The 21,206-nt window shown below is 42.0% G+C and overlaps 1 protein-coding gene across 1 annotated transcript in view; it reads left to right on the top strand.

The window, feature by feature from the left end:
* PPL (periplakin) overlaps window positions 1-21,206 on the top strand; it is a 245,798-nt gene that overhangs the window by 107,710 nt on the left and 116,882 nt on the right. The window contains exon 2 of the mRNA XM_044089065.1: window positions 19,626-19,725. Coding sequence (XP_043945000.1) covers window positions 19,626-19,725 — 100 coding nt within the window. The remainder of the gene's footprint in view (window positions 1-19,625; window positions 19,726-21,206) is intronic.

Below are 21,206 nucleotides of genomic sequence, written 5' to 3'. Positions count from 1 at the left end.
CTGATGAAATGCATGTCAGGACTCGCATAGCTTTTGTAGTCCTAGAAAATGACTGCCTAATAAACTAATGGAGCCACGTCATGAGCAGGTGCAGGTGTATTGGTGGAGCTGAGCTAGCAAGGTGCATGTGATCAGTGTGTGGTGTCACAGGAAACATTGGACAAATGTGTGTATATATACAAATGTGTCCAAGGGATGCATGCTCACAAGCACAGGAAAGCATCACACCAAGGTGATGCATGCTCACAAGCACAGGAAAGCGTCACACCAAGGTGATGCATGCTCATAAGCACAGGAAAGCGCCACACCAAGATGATGCATGCTCACAAGCACAGGAAGGCGCCACACCAAGGTGATGCATGCTCACAAGCACAGGAATGCGCCACACCAAGGTGATGCATGTTCACAAGCACAGGAACGCGTCACACCAAGGTGATGGCATGTTCTCATGCACAGCAGTACTCCTCATTTCTGGCATGTGCACTGTGGCAGACGGAGCAAGGAAGGTCATCATAATAAAGGTGCCAGCACAGCTCATCTTATATGTATGTATTAGTAAAGTTAATAAAACACATGAGGAAAACTGTAAGGAATGACAGGTGGGAGAAAAGGGCTTATTTTTGTGAGAAAAACTTCTATCTTTTTATGTAAAGAAGATGAAAGGCAACTGTGGAAGGTACGGGGTAAATGGCTGTGGGAGAAATAGATGTAGAAGGGAAGGTTTCAGGGGCAGACAAACCAACATGAAGTACAAACACAAACAGATGGATGGGGTGGTAGTGACACAAGATGGGGACAAAATAAATGGGCATGTACAAACAGAGGTTGGAACGCCTGGTGAAGGGCAGGATTGGACAGCAAACAAAGGTATGCAGAGTGACACACAGGCCAGGGAAATGCCTGGATAGGAGATATGTGTCATAGTGGTGGTCTGGCTGGCCAGGGTCCAACTCATGCAGCAGTCCTCTTCATAGCTGATGTCATGCCCAGGCTGCACTTCCAGTGGTCCCAATGGTTGAGGGCCTGCTGGGCTCCCTTCTGGACCACCTGTGCTGGGAGGTGTATGCATGCAGCTTTTGACACATCTTGAACAACATTGGCCTCCACAACTGCCACTAGGAGACCACGGGTGACCTCTCCAGACCACCAATAGGAGAGGACCTCCTGTCCCCTCCTGTAATATGGCCATGAAGGCCACCAGCGATCCTTTCAAGTCGCCTTCAGCTGAGTGGCCATGGTCCCCCTGTTGAAAGGTATTCCTGGTGACCACTGTTGACTGGACACAAGAAGTGTTTGGTAGTATGGTCTGATATGACTACAGCTGTGCACCTTCTTAACCACAAATTGGAGGAATAGAGAAAAAAAAAGGTAAATTCTGTACTGCATGTGAAATTATAATTATATGTGTAATATTTCCTGCTTGCTGGGAAAGGCACTCATGCCAGCTGTGACATATACCTCTCATACCTCCATAATGGCTTACTACTATGCATTTGCTGAAGAGAAATAAAAACAGCTCAATGCACTGGTGGACCTGTTTAAAAGAAGAGTTTTAAAAAAATCTTATAGGAACTCTCTGTCTCTCTCTGTCCGTCTCACATTTTAGTCTGTTCCTCATAAAATGTCTGGTTTTCTGGCAAATCTCAAAGGATTGAAGTCACTAAATATTGACATACATTTGAGTTTCAGGGCTAATATCATTCAGAAAATGCATGCTAACCCAAAACCTGTTATTCTAGCAACTTTCTAAGTTTATATGAGCAATATTTAAAATCGGTCTCTATTTTTGGGCCTTTGCCGCACCCCCCCCCCCATTATTTTTGGCTTTATCCAGATTCCTTGCAGTAAGAGGTTGAGCGGTACCACACCCTGCACAAGATATGTCTATGTTCATGTCCTGTTCACCGATTGTGTCTTCAAGCAGTGTGGCTTCCATGGGGTGGGAAGATGTTTAGGCATGCGTGTTCTGTGCAGTTATGGCAAGTATCTTGTTTCTGAGTTTTCAAAAGTCTCATGATTAGAGACAAGGGCCAAAAATATATTTAAAAAAGCATGTAGAAGTAGATCAAATTTTTAACAGAATGTGAAAAAGATGCTAACTAGATAAATTGAACAATCAAGGTAAACATTTCTTTTAAATTTGTAGACGATGACTTGCACATTTACATGATAATAAATACTTATGCACCATAAAACAAACCTAAAGTCACTCCAGTGGCAAATAGCTAAATACTGAATATTGATTCCAATGATGTGGCCCTATGTAGCATTTCATTATAAAATAATACAAGACAGCGATATACAATTCAGCTTGTCTACATTCTCTTAATCATGTATCAAATAAACTGTTAATTTATGAACATGCTTCAGTGATGATCCGTTTAGGAATGATATTCTAATTCTGAAATCAGTACATTTAGAATTTCCATTATGGTGCAACTTTATCCAAATGATTTTGGGGGCAAGGCAATTGTTCAGAGAAGTTCAGAGAATGTTACCATAATATGACCTTAAGATAAGTTACCTGGTACATATTTTAGCTTTGGTAATCTTTCTTTTAAAATGGAGTGCAGATGTACAATTTTAATAGTAAAAGCTTAAATGATGATCTTGGTCAACCTTGCAGTTAACCTGTTGCACTTTTACCGACTGTTATCCTTGGGTGATGAAGATGAAGGTTCCTAGATCATTGTCAACACACACAAAATAATCTCCACCTACACCTCATCTGGGCATGCTATAAACTCCTGGAACTTGTGTTTGCTATAAATAATTACGAACTGTTGACTTGCCCACACCAGAATGAGGTGCTACCTTTTAAGATTTTTGTCCTGTTTCAAAAATGTTAATGATTTCAGACTTTGCAAGGTAGGGCCATTACAGGTTGCTAACACTTGGTTATTGCTGTTGTGATAGCAACCCTGCATACTTGCTGCTTAAAATGCCTACACTGTTGAATCGCCTCCTAATTTCTAGTAATGAAGAGAGATTGCATTAATTAGCTTGTAGTTTCACTGTTTAGCTGTGTACAACTTTTAATGTTTCGGCAAACTATCAAAAGGCAACACATAACTGTCACTACTGTATATGCAAATAAAATTAATTTGTACTAAAAAATCACTGAGGTATGATGTGAGGTCCAAGATACCAGAGTGTCATTAGGCAAAATGTTAAAAACTATCCTATATTTCTGTATTCATAGGTAGGTACTAGGCTATCTGCCCTAGGGCATTTATAAGCCTAGCCAGAATAGTTGTCTTTCGCCTCCCTTTTAGACTAGATTCCTGAGCCTCTGTCCAGCAGGGCCATAAAAGTGATCCCAGGAGTAAATTTACGATTTCCCATCCACTCCTCAAGAATTCTCTTTGAGGGTCCGCGAGGGGCTCTGCCTAACATGGACTGGGATTTTATTCCAGAGCGAGGGAAGCCTTTGGGATATGAATCTATCCCTCCAGCATGTCCTGTTTATTGTGCTAAGGTTTAAATCCCTGGAGCGTGTAGCTCTAATGGAATTGGTTTTCTTGAGGTGGAGCATGTCCAATAGTTCCGGGTTAGACATGGCCTTGAACGTCAGGCAGAGATCGCCTCTGAGTAGGCGGTAAGCAACTGAGTAGAGCTGGAGCTTCTTTAATCGAGCTGCATAGGGCATCTGTTTGAGGCTCACAATCCTCTTGGTGAGGTATTTTTCAGGTCTCTCCAGCTGTTGCAGGTGTCTGGTAAGGTACATCCCAAATGGGGCATTGTACTCCATTATGGGCCTGATGAGCAATGAGTAGAGTGACACAATGACCTCTCTCTTGATCTAGATGTGAACCCTTTTGTGATTAGATGAGCTATATAGAAGTTTTTTCAAACCACTTTGGCAATGTTATTGTCAAAGGACAGGTCACTATCTACTTGGGTCCCCAGATCCCTAATTACTTCTTCAGTACTTGGTGGATTACATCCTATGTGGTAGTTTGTGGGCACTTTGTTTTTCCCAAAGGGGATGACTATGCACTTTTTGGCATTTAGCTTGAGGCCATGGTTCTGACACCAGGTATCCATCTCTGTAAGGCCATTCTGAAGGATGCTTGTGTCAGCTGGAGAGTCTATTATGGCTCCCAGTTTGCGGTCATCTGCAAACTTGATAAGCCACAGTCCTCCTGTGTTTGCCTATACCTCAGAGAAGTAACAAGAGGGGTCCCAGGACTGAGCCCTGTGGGATGCTACTTGTAACCGGTTTAGAGTTGGACATGGCACCCACGACTCTGACCATGTGAGTTCTATCCCTGAGCCAGTTTGCAACCCATCTTGTGACATATGGTTAATACTTAAGCTGGTAAGCTTATTTATGAGGCCTGAGTGGGGTATGTGTTGAAGGCTTTTGCGAGGTCCAAGTAGGCCGTTTGGGCTACCTTTCCCTCCTCTATGGCCTTGGTAACTGTTTCAAAGACATCAACCAGGTTTAAGAGGCAAGATCTGCCTTTAACAAAGCCAAATTGGGTAGGGTCCAGTGTTTGGAGGTTCCCAATGTCTTTGTTTATGAGATCCATGACTATGCGCTCCATAGCCTTGCAGACCAGGCTAGTCAGGCTTATAGGGCAATAGTTTCCTGGATCTGTTGTGGCGCCACCTTTTTGGAGTGGGATCACTGTTGCTGTACGCCATTCTTTGGGTACAATAACCTGTGTTAAGACTGAGTTGGAACAGTGAATTTATGTTAGGGTTTAGTTCGTTTTGGAGCTCATGTAAGACACAGCCCGGGATACCATCCGATCCGATTGACACTGTTTTTTTTTACTTTGGAGAGGGCTGCTTTTTACCTGTGTGTCTGTGATGTCTGGGGGATTGCATTCTACTGGGGTAGATACTGGCTCTTTTGGGGGGAAGGGGGGGGGGGAGTAAAGTTTGCATTGAACCTGTCCGCCAGGATGTTGGCAATGTCAGTGGGTTCAGTGTATTTTGTGCCATTATGCACCAGCTCAGAGCATATCTGAGAGTTGCCACCCAGATTCTTGATGTAGCTAAAGAACACCTTGTGATCATCTTTAGTGTCTTTGGTGATTTTTCTTTCAAAGCTAGCCTTTGAAGATTTTATGAGGGATCAAAGTTTCTTGCTAGTATTGATCAGGGAGGCCTTCGCTTTTTGGAATTTTGCCTTTTCATGTAATAGTTTCCTCCTTCTGTTGTATAGCTTATTTATGGCTGGGGTCCACCAGTCTGGTCACCTGTTTTTGGAGGAGTGAGTCTTGGTTTTACTTGGGATGGCATGATCCATGCATTCCTGTAGGTGCTCATTGACCACAATTGTAAAGGATTCTGCAGTTTGGGTAGCATTTTCCATTTGCCCGGGGGCTTTAAAACGTTCCACCTCGGTCTTGAGAAGTGTGAAGTTTGCTTTAGAGAAATTTTTCACAGTGGATTCCTTGGCTGGTGGTGGGGGCGGGATGTTGATGTCCATTGTGATTAGTTTATGGTCTGATCTTACCAACGAGGGGTTTACCTCTGGTGTGGAACATTTAGCCCCCATGTTGGTAATGACCAAGTCCAGTATGTTGTCCTCTCTTGTAGGAGTGGTGACCAGTTGTTCCATGGCATTTGAGTTTATAAACTCCAGGAACCGTTGGGCAAAAGAGTTGGGACTTGAGTAGTTTTCCCAGTCAATGTTTGGGTAGTTGAAATCCCCCAATAACATGGTGTTTGGTGAGACCTTCATATTTTCCAATGTTCTCAGGAATGCTGAGTGGGGGTCCTGAGACAGGGTGGGTGATCTGTAGCAGGCTACCAACTGAAAAGTAGTTTTACCTACTGTTAGTTGCACATGGATGGTCTCCGCTGCCTTGTGCAGTGCCACTAACCTGGAGGTGTGGGTATCCTTGATGAAAATGGATACTCCCCCACCTTTAGTATTTCAGTCCAAGTTCTGGGGCCGAAAAGAATGGTACGTGTTGAATCCTGGTAGTGCTGGGGTGCTCTCTGGAGCCTTGAACCAGGTTTCTGTTACAGCACAGATATTGATTTTCTCCATATTGAGGAGTGCCTTGAGTGCATGCATCTTGAGGTTTAGACTTCTGGCATTCAGTAGCATTACCCTTAGTTTTTTGTTTCTGGTATTGTCTATAGAGTTTGGTTTGTCTTTTTTGAGCCTTGCCTAAAAAAGGCACTATGGGGGTGGCAAGAGCCTTAGCCAGTATTCAGAAGCCTAAGGGTGACAGGTGCAAGCTGTCCATGGTGAAGCAATCTGGCTTGTCGAGCATATCATCCCAGGCTGACAGACACTGGATCCCCTTTGAATGACACCAATAGCTTGGCCAATTGTTAAAATTGATCATCTTGTCTTTATACTGTGGCATCATTCTTGGTGAGGGCAAGATGCTACTCGGGGTCATACCGGCCTGGGCTACATGATCAGAGAGCTCCTCTGTCTCTTTTCATGTAGTCCAGGGAGGTACATCTCAGGTCATTCACACCAACATGGACAATGACAGAGTCATATTTGTACCTGCTGTTGAGTGACCTGAGTGATTGCGTTATGTGGTGGATCCTGGCACCCGACGGGCAGCTTACAGTGACCTTCTCCTTGTTCAGTCTGGTGAGTGGGACGTCACTGCCTGACAATAGAGTCTTCAATTACTAGTGTATTAGGTGTGTTATTTAGTCTTGGGGGCTGCATCTTCGTGGCACACTGACTTTGTGAAGTATGTGATTCGTGAAAGTTGTTGTGGGGTAGTGGTTGCTTGGATGTCTGCTTTGGAGGTCTCTGTTGCTTTGGTAGATTTTTATTTAGAGCCACCAAGTAAGTTTTTGTGGGTTTATGTGTCTTGTTTGCTGGTGCAATATGTCTATGCGAGACTGATTGTGTGGTGCGAGTGGTTTCCTTCTCCTCCTGACTGACTGTGCCAGTCTTTGGTAGAGAGAGGCCGGCATCCAGTTTGGCTGTATAGTTGCATCTCACATATATTTGAGTTTGTTGGAAGGAGGAGAGGGTTGTCTGTGTACATAAGGCAATTGTAATATTGCCTCAAGATTCCCAGATTCACCATCTGGACTAGAGAGTATACCTGAAACTGCGCTTTGGACATGCCTGGATGTTTTAAAAAATCGATTTATTGATTGTCCGGAAATAGGCGAATAGGGAGCCTTGTACTACTGGATAGTTTAAGGGGGTGTAGTGCTAAGCTTTGTTTAGTGGTTACTGAGAAATTTGAGCAAGTGCTGGGCTGTAGAATGAAGGTTGAGTACTTATTTTGTGAGTTTGACTAGTTCTAAGGGAAAAATTGAACAGCAGACTTTGTGGAGCCGGGAATACTTAAAAAAAAAAAAAAAAAAACACTGCTTAAATGGTGCTGCGTGACGTTGTGCAAGATCGTGCAAAACCACGCTAAAACGGCTTTTAAAGCAGGGAGTTTGAATGAGATAGGAAATGGCCCAAAACTGCCAATAAGCTACTAGTTGCTGGGCTGAGACCACTCCTCCAGGGACAGATAGGCTGCACAAAGCTCCCCACTCTCACTGGTGAACAGAGAAGCTTCCTTCTATCCAATTAAGGATATGGGCAACACAGGAACTATAACACAGCCTAGAATTCAGCAATACCTTATATATATATATATATATATATATATATATATATATATATATATATATATATATATATATATATATATATATATAATTTTTTTTTTTTCTCCTAAATAACAGAAACTAGGCAAAAGAACACTGTAAATGCTTTAAATCAGCTAGCACATTGAGTGTGTTGTCTACAACAATTAAACAAGGCAAAAAACTACTTTTAAAAGTGCAAACACAAAAAATGCAGAAAACAATCCTTTTCAGATCTCAGATAGTTAGAAAACTCGCTTTTAGGCGAGAATATACAGTCGCAGGTAGGAAGGTTGAAAAAATATACTTAAATCTTAAAAGTCTCTCTTTCGCTCCCTGCTTGCTTGTAGAACTCTGCAGGACACCATGATTCCACCTTGGCATGTTGACAGCTACCACACCACCTCACTGTCACTCTGTTCATGACTGTCTGTATTTCTTAAAGAAATCAGAGAGAAGGAATATGATCCATTTTACTGGTAGTGATAAGGAATCTGATCCATTTTACTGGAAGTGCCCTTTTCATACCGGCTAACTGCAGTTAGTGTGTTATTTCTTCTTCTTTCTGCTGCTCCAGTTAGGGGTCGCCACAGCGGATCATCTTGTTTCCATTTCTTCCTGTCCTCTGCATCTTTCTCTGTCACACCAACCACTTGCATGTCCTCTCTCACCACATCCATAAACCTTATCTTGGGCCTTCCTCTTTTCCTGTTACCTGGCAGCTTCATCCTTAGCATCTTTTTCCCAATATACTCCACATCCCTCCTCAGCACATGTCCAAACCAATGTAATCTTGCCTCTCTGGCTTTGTCTTCAAACCTTCCAACCTGTGCTGACCCTCTAATATATTTGTTCCTAATCCTGTCCACCCTCGTCACACCCAGTGCAAATCTTAACATCTTTAATTCTGCCACGTCCAGCTCCGACTCCTGCCTTTTTGTCAATGCCACTGTCTCCAACCCATATAACATAGCTGGGCTCACTACCCTCTTGTAGACCTTCCCTTTCACTCTTACTGGTACTAGTCTGTCACAAATCACTCCTGACACTCTTCTCCACCCACTTCATCCTGCCTGTACTCTCTCTTCTTCACCTCTCTTCCACACTCACCATTACTCTGAACTATTGATCTCAAGTATTTAAACTCATCCACTTTCACCACCTCTAGTCCCTGCATCCTCACCATTCCTCTAGCCTCCCTCTCATTCACACACACATTTTCTGTCTTAGTCCTGCTGACCTTCATTCTTCTTCTCTCTAGAGCACATCTCCACCTCTTCAGGGTCTCCTCTACCTGTTCCCTACTCTCACTACAGATCAAAATGTCATCTGCAAACATCATAGTCCACGGGGACTCCTGTCTGATCTCGTCTGTCAACCTGTCCATCACCATTGCAAATAAAGTGCTCAGGGTTGATCCTTGATGTAATCCTACCTCCACCTTAAATGCATCTGTCACTCCCACTGCAGACCTCACCGCTTTCACACTACCCTCGTACATATCCTGTACCACTCTTACATACTTCTATGACACACCCAACTTCCTCATACAATACCACAACTCCTCTCTAGGCACTCTGTCATATGCTTTCTCTAAGTCCACAAAGACACAATGCAACTCCTTCTGTACTTCTCCATCAACACTCTGAGGAAACATCACATCTGTAGTGGTCTATGGAACCATACTGCTGCTCACTAATCATCACCTCTCTTCTTAACCTACCTTTCACTACTCTTTCCCATAACTGCATATTGTGACTGATCAGTTTAATCCCTTTGTAGTTACTACAGCTCTGCACATCACCCTTATTCTTAAAAATCGGTACCAAAACACTTTTTCTCCATTCCTCAGGCATCCTCTCACTTTCCAAGATTTCATTAAAAAATCTAGTTAAAAAATCCACTGCCATTTCACCTAAACACCTCCATGCTTCCACAGGCATGTCATCTGGACAACAGCCTTTCCAGTCTTCATCCTCTTCATAGCTGTCCTTGCTTCCTGCTTGCTAATCCGTTGCACGTCCTGGTGCACTATCACCACATAATCCAAAGTGTGTTATTTCTAATTCTCTTATTGTCTTTTTTGTCCTACCTAGTTGTTGTTTGTCTTTTGACTTTTCCCAGTTAGGGGTCGCCACAGTGGAACTCCGGTCCGCTAATGATTGGCAATTGTTCTTTATGGTGTCGAGTTGCCAGCTCGATGCCCAGCCTTCAACGAAGGCACGCCCATTCAACGCATGTCTTTCAAATGCCCACTCAACTGCGGGGAGGACATGCAGACTCAACACAGAAGGCACTCCCAACCCAAGCCGAGAATCGAACGGGAGAACCTCTTGCTGTGAGGCAACAATGCTACCGCTGCACCACCATGGAACTAATATAGTAGGAGTGAATTTTAGTTCTACAGGATGCTTTTAGTTAGGCATGTTTTTTGCAGGGTTTAAAAATTTTGTATATGTGGTGTATAAAGCTACATATTCAGGCCTTTGCCTTTCAGTTTTATCATAGTCTAGCTGATGTAAATTGGGGTATATAATAGTTTGTTTTATGAGTATTTGGATATCTGTGTCTTTTTTTTTTGCGTCTGTGGTGTAGTAACATTTCCATATTTTTTCTGAGTGGCATAAATATGGAAATTATTTTAGTAGCTGTGATGACCAAACACATATACTGTTTCTAATGCACAGAGACTAAAATTTCTTATTTATGCATCATATCACAGAGCTGTAGCAGAGCAGTTTGTGTTCCAAACAACTTCCCTGTTGGCATACATCACCGAATGACAGCTTGTAAACTGTCATACTGTCTTCGATAGCAACAAGTCATGTGTCAGCAACTCTCTGCTAACTTTAAAAGAAAAGAATGTTTACAAGCTGGCATTACAATGATGGTTATGGTAGTAATGATAGCTTGCAAACTGTCAACTTGTTTGACTCCCCCTACAGGTAGGTACTAGGACAGCTGTCCCTTCACTCCTATCTTTACGATGGCTCTTCTATGTCCAGCATTGCACATTTGATTAGATATGGTGGTCATAGTTTAAAAATGTGCTGCTTTATCATTAATGACACAGCCAGTATGAGTTGTGCACATGTGCAGTTGGGGAATAATAGGTTAATACTTGGTGAGAATGAATACATTTTGTGGTTGTGAATAACGGCCCATACCACAGATGGGTACTTGGATTTTGGGTAGTGAACTAATATTCATGAACTACATTTCCTACATCTTTGGCAGTGTATATATGGTACAATTGCCACATGCATCTTTTCACAATTTCAACTGAATTTAACAACAAAAACGTATTTCATGGACTTAAATATGTTAAGTATGAAACATGCACACAATCCTCAATTAAAGAATTTTACCTGGGTCATATTAATACATCTTTAGATACTGGTTATTTAACCTACATAGTAAGTACTGTAAGTAAACTAAGATACCATACTGGTGTAACCAAAGGGAAGTTTCATAATGGTGTAAATTACCACCCATATAAGTACTTGTTTCTCAACTGTTACATCCAAAAAAATCAGAATGACTGTATTTGCCTGCCTAATTAAAATAGGTTCCTCTGTGTTCCTTTGCATTCTATTCCAATCTTTTAGTTTCCCCCAATTTTCCTGCATTTCTGTTGCTCCCTGCTTACATCCCTCATTATTTTCTCCTATGAATAAGTTATCTTAATATGCAAAGTTATATGTAATTTATCCTTTCGTTTGCTGGCTGTCTTGAAAAGGACTTGAATTTCACTTTTCCATGCCATGCTTTTCACCAGCATTACCCTGATCAGAGTTTTCACCAGCACATCTGTTCCTATGTAATATCGCGTACAGTATTAGCTGTTATTTTGAGCACACAACCAAAATCATCAAAGCTCTTTCTCTTTTTCCCCATCGTCTTTTAACTTGTACACAAACTTGTTCCACTTCTCTTAGATTCCATCTTCCTGGCCCTGTCTTCCTAAGGCCCTACCTGGCATGGTCCATATTGCCATTATCTGCTGACTCTAAATAAGGTTAGCCATCTTTTCCAAGCAAATCTACTCAGGAACTTGCCAAGCATAGCATCACTTCTCTCAATTTCACTTCTCTGAAATATTTGTTAGCATCTGTTTATATTGTCAGGCAAACAATAACCTGTCTCCAGTGGCACATTAACAGACCTCCAGAACCAGTCCCCATTTCCTGTTTGCTTCTTAAATTGCTGACTCCCATCTCTTTTATCCACTCCTTCAGTGTACACCTGTCAATTTCCCCATTTGTTCCATATTCCAGCATCATTCCTGAACAAGTTCTTGTATTTCATCTAGTCATGTGATCTCTTCATCAGCAATGCTCATCCATATGCTGCTCTTTCCCATAAGGCCCTGAGCCTGTATGCAACACCACATGCCCCTTCCCCTGATTTCTACCTAGGCAAACCTACCTTCATAACACTATATGGGCCCTGAGGTCACATGTACTGAGAACCATTCTTGGAATCTGTTCCAAAATCTCCTATTCCCTCCACTGAGCTACTTCTGAGACTGTGCGCTGCCTCTCCATGGTGGTGCAGCGGTCTCTCCATGGTGGTGCAGCGGTTAGTGTTGCCACCTCACAGCAAGAGGTTCTCTGGTTCGATCCTCGGCTGGGGTGCCTTCTGTGCGGAGTCTGCATATCCTCCCTGTAGTCGCCTGGGTTTCCTCCGGATGCTTCAGTTTCCTCCCACATCTCAGATGTGCTGTGGGTGGATTGGACACACTCTAAATTGGCCCTAGGCATGAGTGCATGCGTGAGTGTGCCTTCTGTGGAAGGTTGGGCACCAGGCTGGCAACTCGACACCATAAAACTCTACTGTCAATCATGAGTGGACAGGTGATCTGCTGTGGCGACCCCTAACTGGGAAAAGCCGAAAGAAGAAGCATCCCCTGCATATGATGCTGATTTTTTTGCACTACATTAAAATCTTCTGCATTTATGGTCATTTTATTTTGTAGTGTCAGAACTGGTGGAATTACAAACAAAATGGTGTGTGTGTGTGTGTGTGTGTGTGTGTGTGTGTGTGTGTGTGTGTGTGTGTGTGTGTGTGTGTGTGTGTGTGTGTGTGTGTGTGTGTGTGTGGTGTCAGTAACATAAGACCTTTATACACAAATGCTTAATTCGCAGAACTCATACTATCTTCAGATATATTGCAGATCAGAAACTTGGCTAGTATGTAGACTGATGGCATTCAATTGCAGAATGCTAAAGTTATTCTTGTGTGTTTAAGTGACCATAATCCTGGGCAACTATCCCATGCAAAATTTTCAGAGGAAAAAAAGTTTGATAATGCTTGGCCCCACTGCTCTAGTTCTTTTTATATCAGGCTGTGCCAATAAAATAAACAGCAAACTTGCCCAAGACATGTCCAGACATTAATTAGTGACCTGCAACAATTTATTAGCAAAGGTTTTGTTTGGTTCCCCCTCCCCAAAAAAGCTTTCTGCAAGAAAGCTGAATTCCAGTGACCTCAAAATAATGGGTCACAAACAGAATCAGAATAGGTTCATAGGTAGGTACTAGGCTATCTGCCCGAGGGCATTTATAAGCCTAGCCAGAGTGTGTTGGCTTTTGCCACCCCATTGATTAGCTGATCCTCTGTCAAGCAGAGCCAACGAAGTGATCCCATGGGTGTATTTTCTGTTACCCATCCACTCGTCAAGGTTTCTCTTGAAGAGCGTTAGTGAGGGGCTCTGTCTAATGTAGTTTGTAATTTTGTTCCAAAGTATGGGGAGTCTCTGTGACAGGGATCTATCCCTCCAGCATGTTCTATTTATTGTTGTGGTGAGGTTTAGCTCACTAGAGTGTGCTCACTAGAATGCATGGCTTGCAGTGATTTAAGATTTCTTTAGGTGGAGCATGTCCATCAATTCTGAGTTGGACATGGCTTTGTAAGTCAGGCAGAGATCACCTTTGAGTAAGCGATATGCCACTGAGTACAGCCAGAGTGTTTTCAGTTGGACATAATGTTTAAGGCCAGTAATCCTCTTGGTGAGGTATTTTTGTGGTCTTTTCAGTTGTTGGGAAGTGTCTTGTGAGGTACATCTCAAATGGGGCATTGTACTCTATGATGGGTCTGATGAGTGACGAGTAGAGGGGCACTATAACCTCTTTATTTCTAGTTGTGAACCCTTTAGTAATTAGATGGGCCACATAGAAGGATTTCCTAACTACTTTGGCAATATGATTGTCAAAGGAGAGATTACTATCTACCTGGGTCCCCAGATCTCTTATTACCTCTTCTGCATTAAGGGGGCTGCCACCTATGTGGTAATTCGTGGGCGTTTTGTTTTTCCCAAACGTGATGACTATGCATTTTTTGGCATTTAGCTTGAGGCCATGACTTTGACGCCAGGTGTCTGTCTCACTAAGGCCCTTTTAGAGGATGTCCATGTCAGCTGGAGAGTCAGTTATGGCTCCCAGTTTGCAGTCATCGGCGAACTTGATTAGCCATAGTCCTCCTGTGTTTGCCTGTACTTCTGAGAAGTATATGCCAAATGGTAGGGGTCCCAGGACCGAGCCTTGAGGGACACCACTTGTGACTGGTTTAGAGTCTGACCTGGAGCCCGCTATTCTTACCGTGTGAGTTCTGTCTGTAAGCCAGTTGGCAACCCATCTCATGACGTAGGGGTTTATGTTCAGGCTGGTGAGTTTTTCTGTAATACCCAAGTGGGGAATGGTGTTGAAAGCCTTGGCGAGGTCAAGGTAGGCTGTGTGAACAACCTTTCCCTCATCTATGGCCTTGGTGTCTGTCTTGAGGAAGTCAACCAGGTTTAGAAGGCATGATCTGCCCTTAACAAAGCCGAACTGGGTCGGGTCAAGTGTTTGGAGGTTCCCAATGTCTTTGTTAATGAGTTCCATGATGATGCACTCCATAGCCCTGCAGACCAGGCTAGTCGGACTTATGGGACGATAGTTACCAGTCAGTTGTGGCCCCTCCTTTGTGGAGTGGAATAACCATTGCTGTGCACCATTCTATGGGCACATAGCCTGTGGAGAGGCTGAGGCTAAACGGTGTGTTTAGGTGGGGGGGGGGTTAGTTCGTTCTGTAGTTCATGCAAGACGCAGCCTGGGACACCATCTGGCCCCACTGATGCTGTGTTTTTGGCTTTTGAAAGGGCTATTTTCACCTGTGCGTCTGATTTCCGGGGCACTATACTTTTCCGGTATTGTTGTGAGCCCTTTTGGAGATGAGAGGGGGGTGAAGTTGGGATACTACACTTTTCCAGTATTGTTGTGGGCCCTTTTGAGGGTGAGAGGGAGGGTGAAGTTTGCACTGAATCTATCTGCCAGGATGTTGGCAATATCAGTAGGTTCAGTATATTTTGTGCTATTTTGCACTAGTTCAGTGCATATCTGCGAGTTGCCACTTAGATACTTAACATAGCTAAAGAAGGCTTTGTTGGTTTATCTTTTGAGTCCTTGGCTATTTTTCTTTCAAAGTTAGCCTTGGATGATTTTATGAGGTACCTTAGTTTCTTACTGATACTGATCAGGGATGTCTTTCCTTCTTTGGATTTGCTTTTTTTCTGAACTAGTTTCCTCTTTCTATTGTATAGCCTGTTTATGGCAGGGGTCCACCAGACTGGTTTCCTCCTCTTAGAGGAGTGAGTCTTGGTTTTGCTAGGGATGGCATGATCCATGCATCCTTGTAGGTGCTCATAGAGTGCATTTGTAAAGGTTTCTGCATCTTGGGCAGCATTATCCTTTAGCGTGGGGGCTGTGAAACTTACTGCCTCTGTCTTAAGTAAGGTGAAGTTTGCTTTAGAAAAGTTTTTTACTGTGGTTTCCTTAGCTGGGGGTGGTGGTGGGGTGTGGACATCTAGAGTGATTAGTTTATGGTCTAATCTAACCAGTGACTGGTTGACTTCTGGTGTGGAACATGTCGCCCATGTTTGTGATGACCAGGTCCAATATGTTTTCTCCTCTGGTAGGGGAGTTTACCAGCTGATCAGGGCATTTGAGTTGATGAATTCCGGGAAGCGCTGGGCTTGGGAGTTTGTACTCTAGTAGTTTTCCCAGTTAATGGTAGGGTAATTGAAATCGTCCAATATCAGAGTGTTTGGTAGGACCTTCATGTTTTCCAGTGTCTCCAGAAAGGTGGAGTGGTGGTCCTGGGTCATGGAGGGTGATCTGTAGCAGGCCACAATTTGCATTGCAGGTTTGCCCAATGTTAGTTGCAGATGGATGATCTCAGAGGTATCATGCTGCACCACTAACCTGGAGGTGTAGGTATCCTTGATGAATATGGATACCCCCCCTCCTTTTTTGTTTCGGTCTGTGTCCTGTGGTTGAAACATGTGGTATGAGTTGTAGCCCGGTAGTGCTGGGGTGCTCTCTCGAGCCTTGAATCGGGTTTCAGTTACTGAATAGATGTTGACGTTCTCCATACAGAGGAGTACTTCGAGCATGTGCATTTTGAGATTTAAACTCCTGGCATTGAGTAGCATAAGCCTCAGTTTTTTGTTGATTGTGCTGTTTACGGAGGTGGGTTTGACTTTTGAGCCTTGCTTAAAAAAGGTACTATGGGAGCAGCAAGAGCCTTGGCCAGTATTCAAAAGCCTAGAGGTGACAGGTGCAAGCCGTCTCTTGCGAAGCAATGCGGCTTGTCGAGCATGTCATCCCAGGTTGACAGACACTGGATCCCCACCAGATGCCTAGCCAATTGTTGAAATTGATAATTTTTTCTTTATATTGATGTATTATTCTTGGTGAGGGCAGGATGTTACTCAGGGTCAGGGTCATACCAGCCTGGGCTACATGATCAGAGAGCTCTTCCATGTCTCTTTTCATGTAGTCCAGGGAGGTACATCTCGGGTCATTCACACCAACATGAACAATGGCAGAGTCATATTGTACTTTTTCTGGGGTGACCGGAGTGCTTGTCATGTGGCAGATTCTGGGTCCCGACAGGCAGCTAACAGTAACCTTCTGCTTGTCTAGCCTAGTGAGTGGGACGTCAGTGTGCCTGACTATAGACTCACCTATTACTAGTGTGTTAGGTATGTTATTTCGCTTTCCCACAATTATCTGACCTTTAAGCACTTGCTTTCTACTGCAGATACAAATACAAAGATTTTATAAAGAAAATATCAACTCGTCAAGCTTACAAAACCTCCCCATTCTGGTTCTTTTTCCAGTATGCACAAGCAATCTCCAGGATGCTCTTTTACCCCTCATTTTACAAAAGTGTATATAGCAACTGGTACTGTTCTTTGCCTTCTTTTCCCAATCTTTACATTATCCCCCTGTGATATTTTATTTAACATTTCCTTTTCCCAATCTTTACATTATCCCCCTGTGATATTTTATTTAACATTTCCTTTTCCCAATCTTTACATTATCCCCCTGTTGTATTTTATTTAACATTTCCTTTTCCCAATCTTTACATTATCCCCTGTGGTATTTTATTTAACATTTCCTTTTCCCAATCTTTACATTCCCCTTGTATTTTTTTTTATTTAACATTTCCTTTTCCCAATCTTTACATTATCCCCCTGTGGTATTTTATTTAACATTTCCTTTTCCCAATCTTTACATTATCCCCCTGTGGTATTTTATTTAACATTTCCTTTTCCCAATCTTTACATTATCCCCCTGTGGTATTTTATTTAACATTTTATTTATTTAACATCTGTTTACTGGGAAGGTCCGACTGGGTCAGGAATCCATTTTCAGTGGAGGATATTCTCTTCATCTAACTGTCATCCTAGAATGTGGAGGGGAACAGTGACACAGTCCATGAAAGGACTTGTGACTCTTCCCTTGTGATCTGTGTAGTGTCGTACTGTCCCATCTTCCTTGGTGACACTCCTTTTCATTCACTTCCAAATATAGCTGCAAGTAAAATTTCATGCTCTCCTATTACTAAATGTCTTTACATTAATATACTCCAACAAATGAATAGACCATGCTTTGCCAAAGGTCTATTTTTCCTTATCTATAAAAATTAGAACCTTTCAAAATATGCAGGCCTAAACTTAATGTAACCATTTTTTAAAATAACACCTGCTGCCTGGAAAGTCCTGCCACTTGAAATAGGAAAGCAAATATTTAATTTTTAGCAAGAAATTAAAATATCGCCTAAAAGAAAAATAAATATGCACCTGTACTATCAGCAGTGGTAAAGTACACAAGTGTAAATATGTCATTTTTATATCTGTTTTTAGTTTTGATTTTTCTGCACTGCATCATCTTGGTATCTGTACAGTGGCAGAGTCGTAATAAAAGCAATGTGGAGTCCTAATATAAGCAATGTGTAAGCAAAGTAATGTGTAGTTGGCTTGTAACAGACATGGAAGTTTTCTGTAAATGCTAATCAGTCATGGCATTGTTAACTTGTTATATGGTTTTATAAGTAAATGCTGATCAGTCGTGGCATTGTTCATAGGTAGGTACTAGGCTATCTGCCCAAGGGCATTTATAAGCCTAGCCAAGAGTGTGTCGCTTTCGCCACCCCATTGATTAATTCTGATCCTCTGTCAAGCAGAGCCAATGAAGTGATCTTATGGGTGTATTTTCTGTTACCCATCCACTCGTCAAGATTTCTCTTGAAGAGTGTTAGTGAGGGGCTCTGCCTAATGTAGTTTGGAATTTTGTCCCAAAGCATGGGGAGTCTCTGTGACATGAATCTATCCCTCCAGCATGTTCTATTTACTGTTGTGGCAAGGTTTAGCTCACTAGTGCACATGGCTCGCAGTGACTTGGATTTCTTTAGGCGGAGCATGCCCATGAATTCTGAGTTGGACATAGCTTTGTAAGTCAGGCAGAGATCACCTCTGAGTAAACGATATGTCACTGAGTACAGCCGGTTTCAGTCAGGCTGTATAGGACATATGTTTGAGGCCAGTAATTCTCTTGGTGAGGTACTTTTGTGGTCTCTCCAGCTGTTGGAAGTGTCTTGTGAGTACATCCCAAATGGGGCATTGTACTCTGATTTAACTTGTTATATGGTATTATAACTATATCTGTAAATGCTGATCAGTTGTGGCATTAACTTATATCACACAGTCTTAACTGTACGGTATTATAATTGTATCTGTAAATGCTTATCAGTTGTGGTATTGTTAACTTGCATGGTATAAGTAAATGCTGATCAGTCGTGTCATTGTTAACTTGTTATATCACATGGTATTATAACTGTATCTGTAAATGCTGATCAGTTGTGACATTAACTTGTTATACCACACAGTATTATAACTGTATCTGCCTGTAGCTCAGATTGTGGCTAAAAAGGATCCTTGGACCCCTCCAACAACCCACTTAGTGGATATTAAATAAAATAGGCTTGTGATTTGACTTACTGTCTGTTTTTAAACAATATTCATACATATCAGTTACCATATCTGTATATGTTACTACAGTTCATATGCACAAATGAGTTAATAGTATGTGAATGGTTCTAAAATCAGTAATACAATTTTATGTAAAGATATTTAGTATTAGCTGTATATCATGGAAGTGTATAATCTGTTTTAACAATATGTTAAATGTTTCTAAGCTACAGTTTTTGTAAATATTAATTTTTGTGCGAATTTGTGTATTTTATGTTACAAATTTATGTAACGATGTTGATTCTGTTGAGATTTTCTTCTTGGGCCTCCTCTGAAAATGGGCTTTCCTGCCCAATCAGACTTTCTTGGTTGACAAAAATAAGTAAAAAAACAAACAAGTCTTGAGAGCAAACTGCTTTGAATTTAATATGGGTTATATCTGAATAGCTGCAGTCAAAGTATATCACCTGCTACTGGAATTCTGAAGGAAACTGAAGATCACTCATTTAATTTTATTTTAACTACATGGCCTAGAAAATGAGCAAAAGTGCAGTGTAACATGACATTTAAGATAACTACCAGTTGAATGAGTATGTATAATGTATTTAAAAGTTCTACCACTGTATTTATCTATTAACTTGTGTGTGTGCCACTGTGTTTATCTTTTAGCTAAGGTGTGTCAGTATAAGCAGAGTGCTGTGTGTAATATTTCCCTAATGTGTCTGTCTTTCTTTTTATGATTTTACAGAATTACCAATTCTGAGCTAACAGAAGTGATTGAGCGCCTGCAGAAGAATGCTGACCAGGTGGAAAAGTACATTCTGGACACAGAGACCAAGCTTCAAAGTGTAAGTTGCTGCATACAGTTGCCATTGCTGGAAAAAAAACTTTCCCTTTGCAGCTCTGTCCCAGTATATTAATTTTTTTTGTTCTAGCTTGGTAATGTTTCAGCTTCCGACTCTAGCTTGCTATGCAAATGGAAGCAAGAAAATATGAACTTTAGTGCCCCCCCGTGAGGCTATGACCATCAACCTGCATCCCTAGGACCCTGTTTCCCCTCTCTTTTCCTGTACCTTCCTCCCCAAAATGAACTCACCTGACTGGGGGGAGGTGACAGGCGGAGACCACACACATTGAAGCTGACCCACAAGATAAGGAGTTGCTGCCCACACTGCTGTGCTGTGTGATCCTCTGCTTGCTGGGAATTTTGTGCACTTAACCCTCCCTCTGTAAGTTTGATAGTAGGATATAGTGTCTGCAGTGCTAGGCCTACTGTGAGAACATGCATCTATACATCTGTAAGATTTGTCACGTTTCTGTATCTGTGTTTCTACAGTAATCTATCTTTCAGGATAATGGTTATTTCTTTGCCTTTGATTGCAGGCAAGTTTCTTTCCTATCTTCATCTTTTTACCCTCTTTTTTTTTTTTTTTTCTTTTCCTCTAACTAAACTTGTAATCTTTCTCGTCTACTCATTTGGCCTACATTTCTTGCTATCCTGCTTTCTCCACTTTCCCTTTGCCATTATATACACAATTGCTGCGTTACTTTCTTACTCGTGTCCTAACTTCTAACTACTTAAAGTGGTATTTAACATCTTTATCAAACAGGTGTAATACTGCTAGTATTATTTCATATATTTTTCACTAATCTAGATATCACTTTTATATTATCACTAGTCTTTTTACTACTTGTACTATATTCTCTAACATAATGATCAGAGCCGTAGCTGGTTCATATAGTGCCAGATGCTGTTGAAATGCAAAACAGCCCTTTCTGTCTAGTACTCCTCGGGGAAACTGGAGTAAGCCAGCAAGCTATGTCCCTGATGCACTTTTCAACTCTTAGTTCAGGCGCAAAAAATAAAGGAAGGTTATACTCCTAATCTAAAAGGTTTATTTCCTGATCTGGCTAATAAGGCAGATCTCTCTCCTCTGTCTGTGTGCACTCCTCAACCCAATGTGAAAAGCAGAAAACAAAAAGTGGCTCGTTACATATTGTACCATTTCGGCTTCAGTTATTCCTATCCATACAAGTACAACCAGTACAGAAATGAAAGCTGCTTCTCCACTGCCGATGGATCTGCATTTCTCAATCACAACCCCTAACAGCTTTGACAATGGGGCATCTGCCCACTTTGCCCACCCTAGCAATGCTTCTCATTAATGTAAATGTATGTAGCAAAATAAAAATATAACTTTGTGGAAGTTTTACCCCTGACCCTCTGCTGAAAATGGTATTTGTTCAGTCGGATTTTGCTGGTTAACAAAAAAAAAAATAAAAAACGAATAGGCGCATACATACATAAGCACAGCGGGAGTTCTGTGCA

This window comes from Protopterus annectens, chromosome 12.part0 (genome assembly GCF_019279795.1).
Source record: "Protopterus annectens isolate FY-2018-M chromosome 12.part0, PAN1.0, whole genome shotgun sequence".
Taxonomy (NCBI): Eukaryota; Metazoa; Chordata; order Ceratodontiformes; family Protopteridae; genus Protopterus; species Protopterus annectens.
Note: the sequence above shows the minus strand (reverse complement) of the source record. Positions and strands in the feature narration are given on the sequence as shown.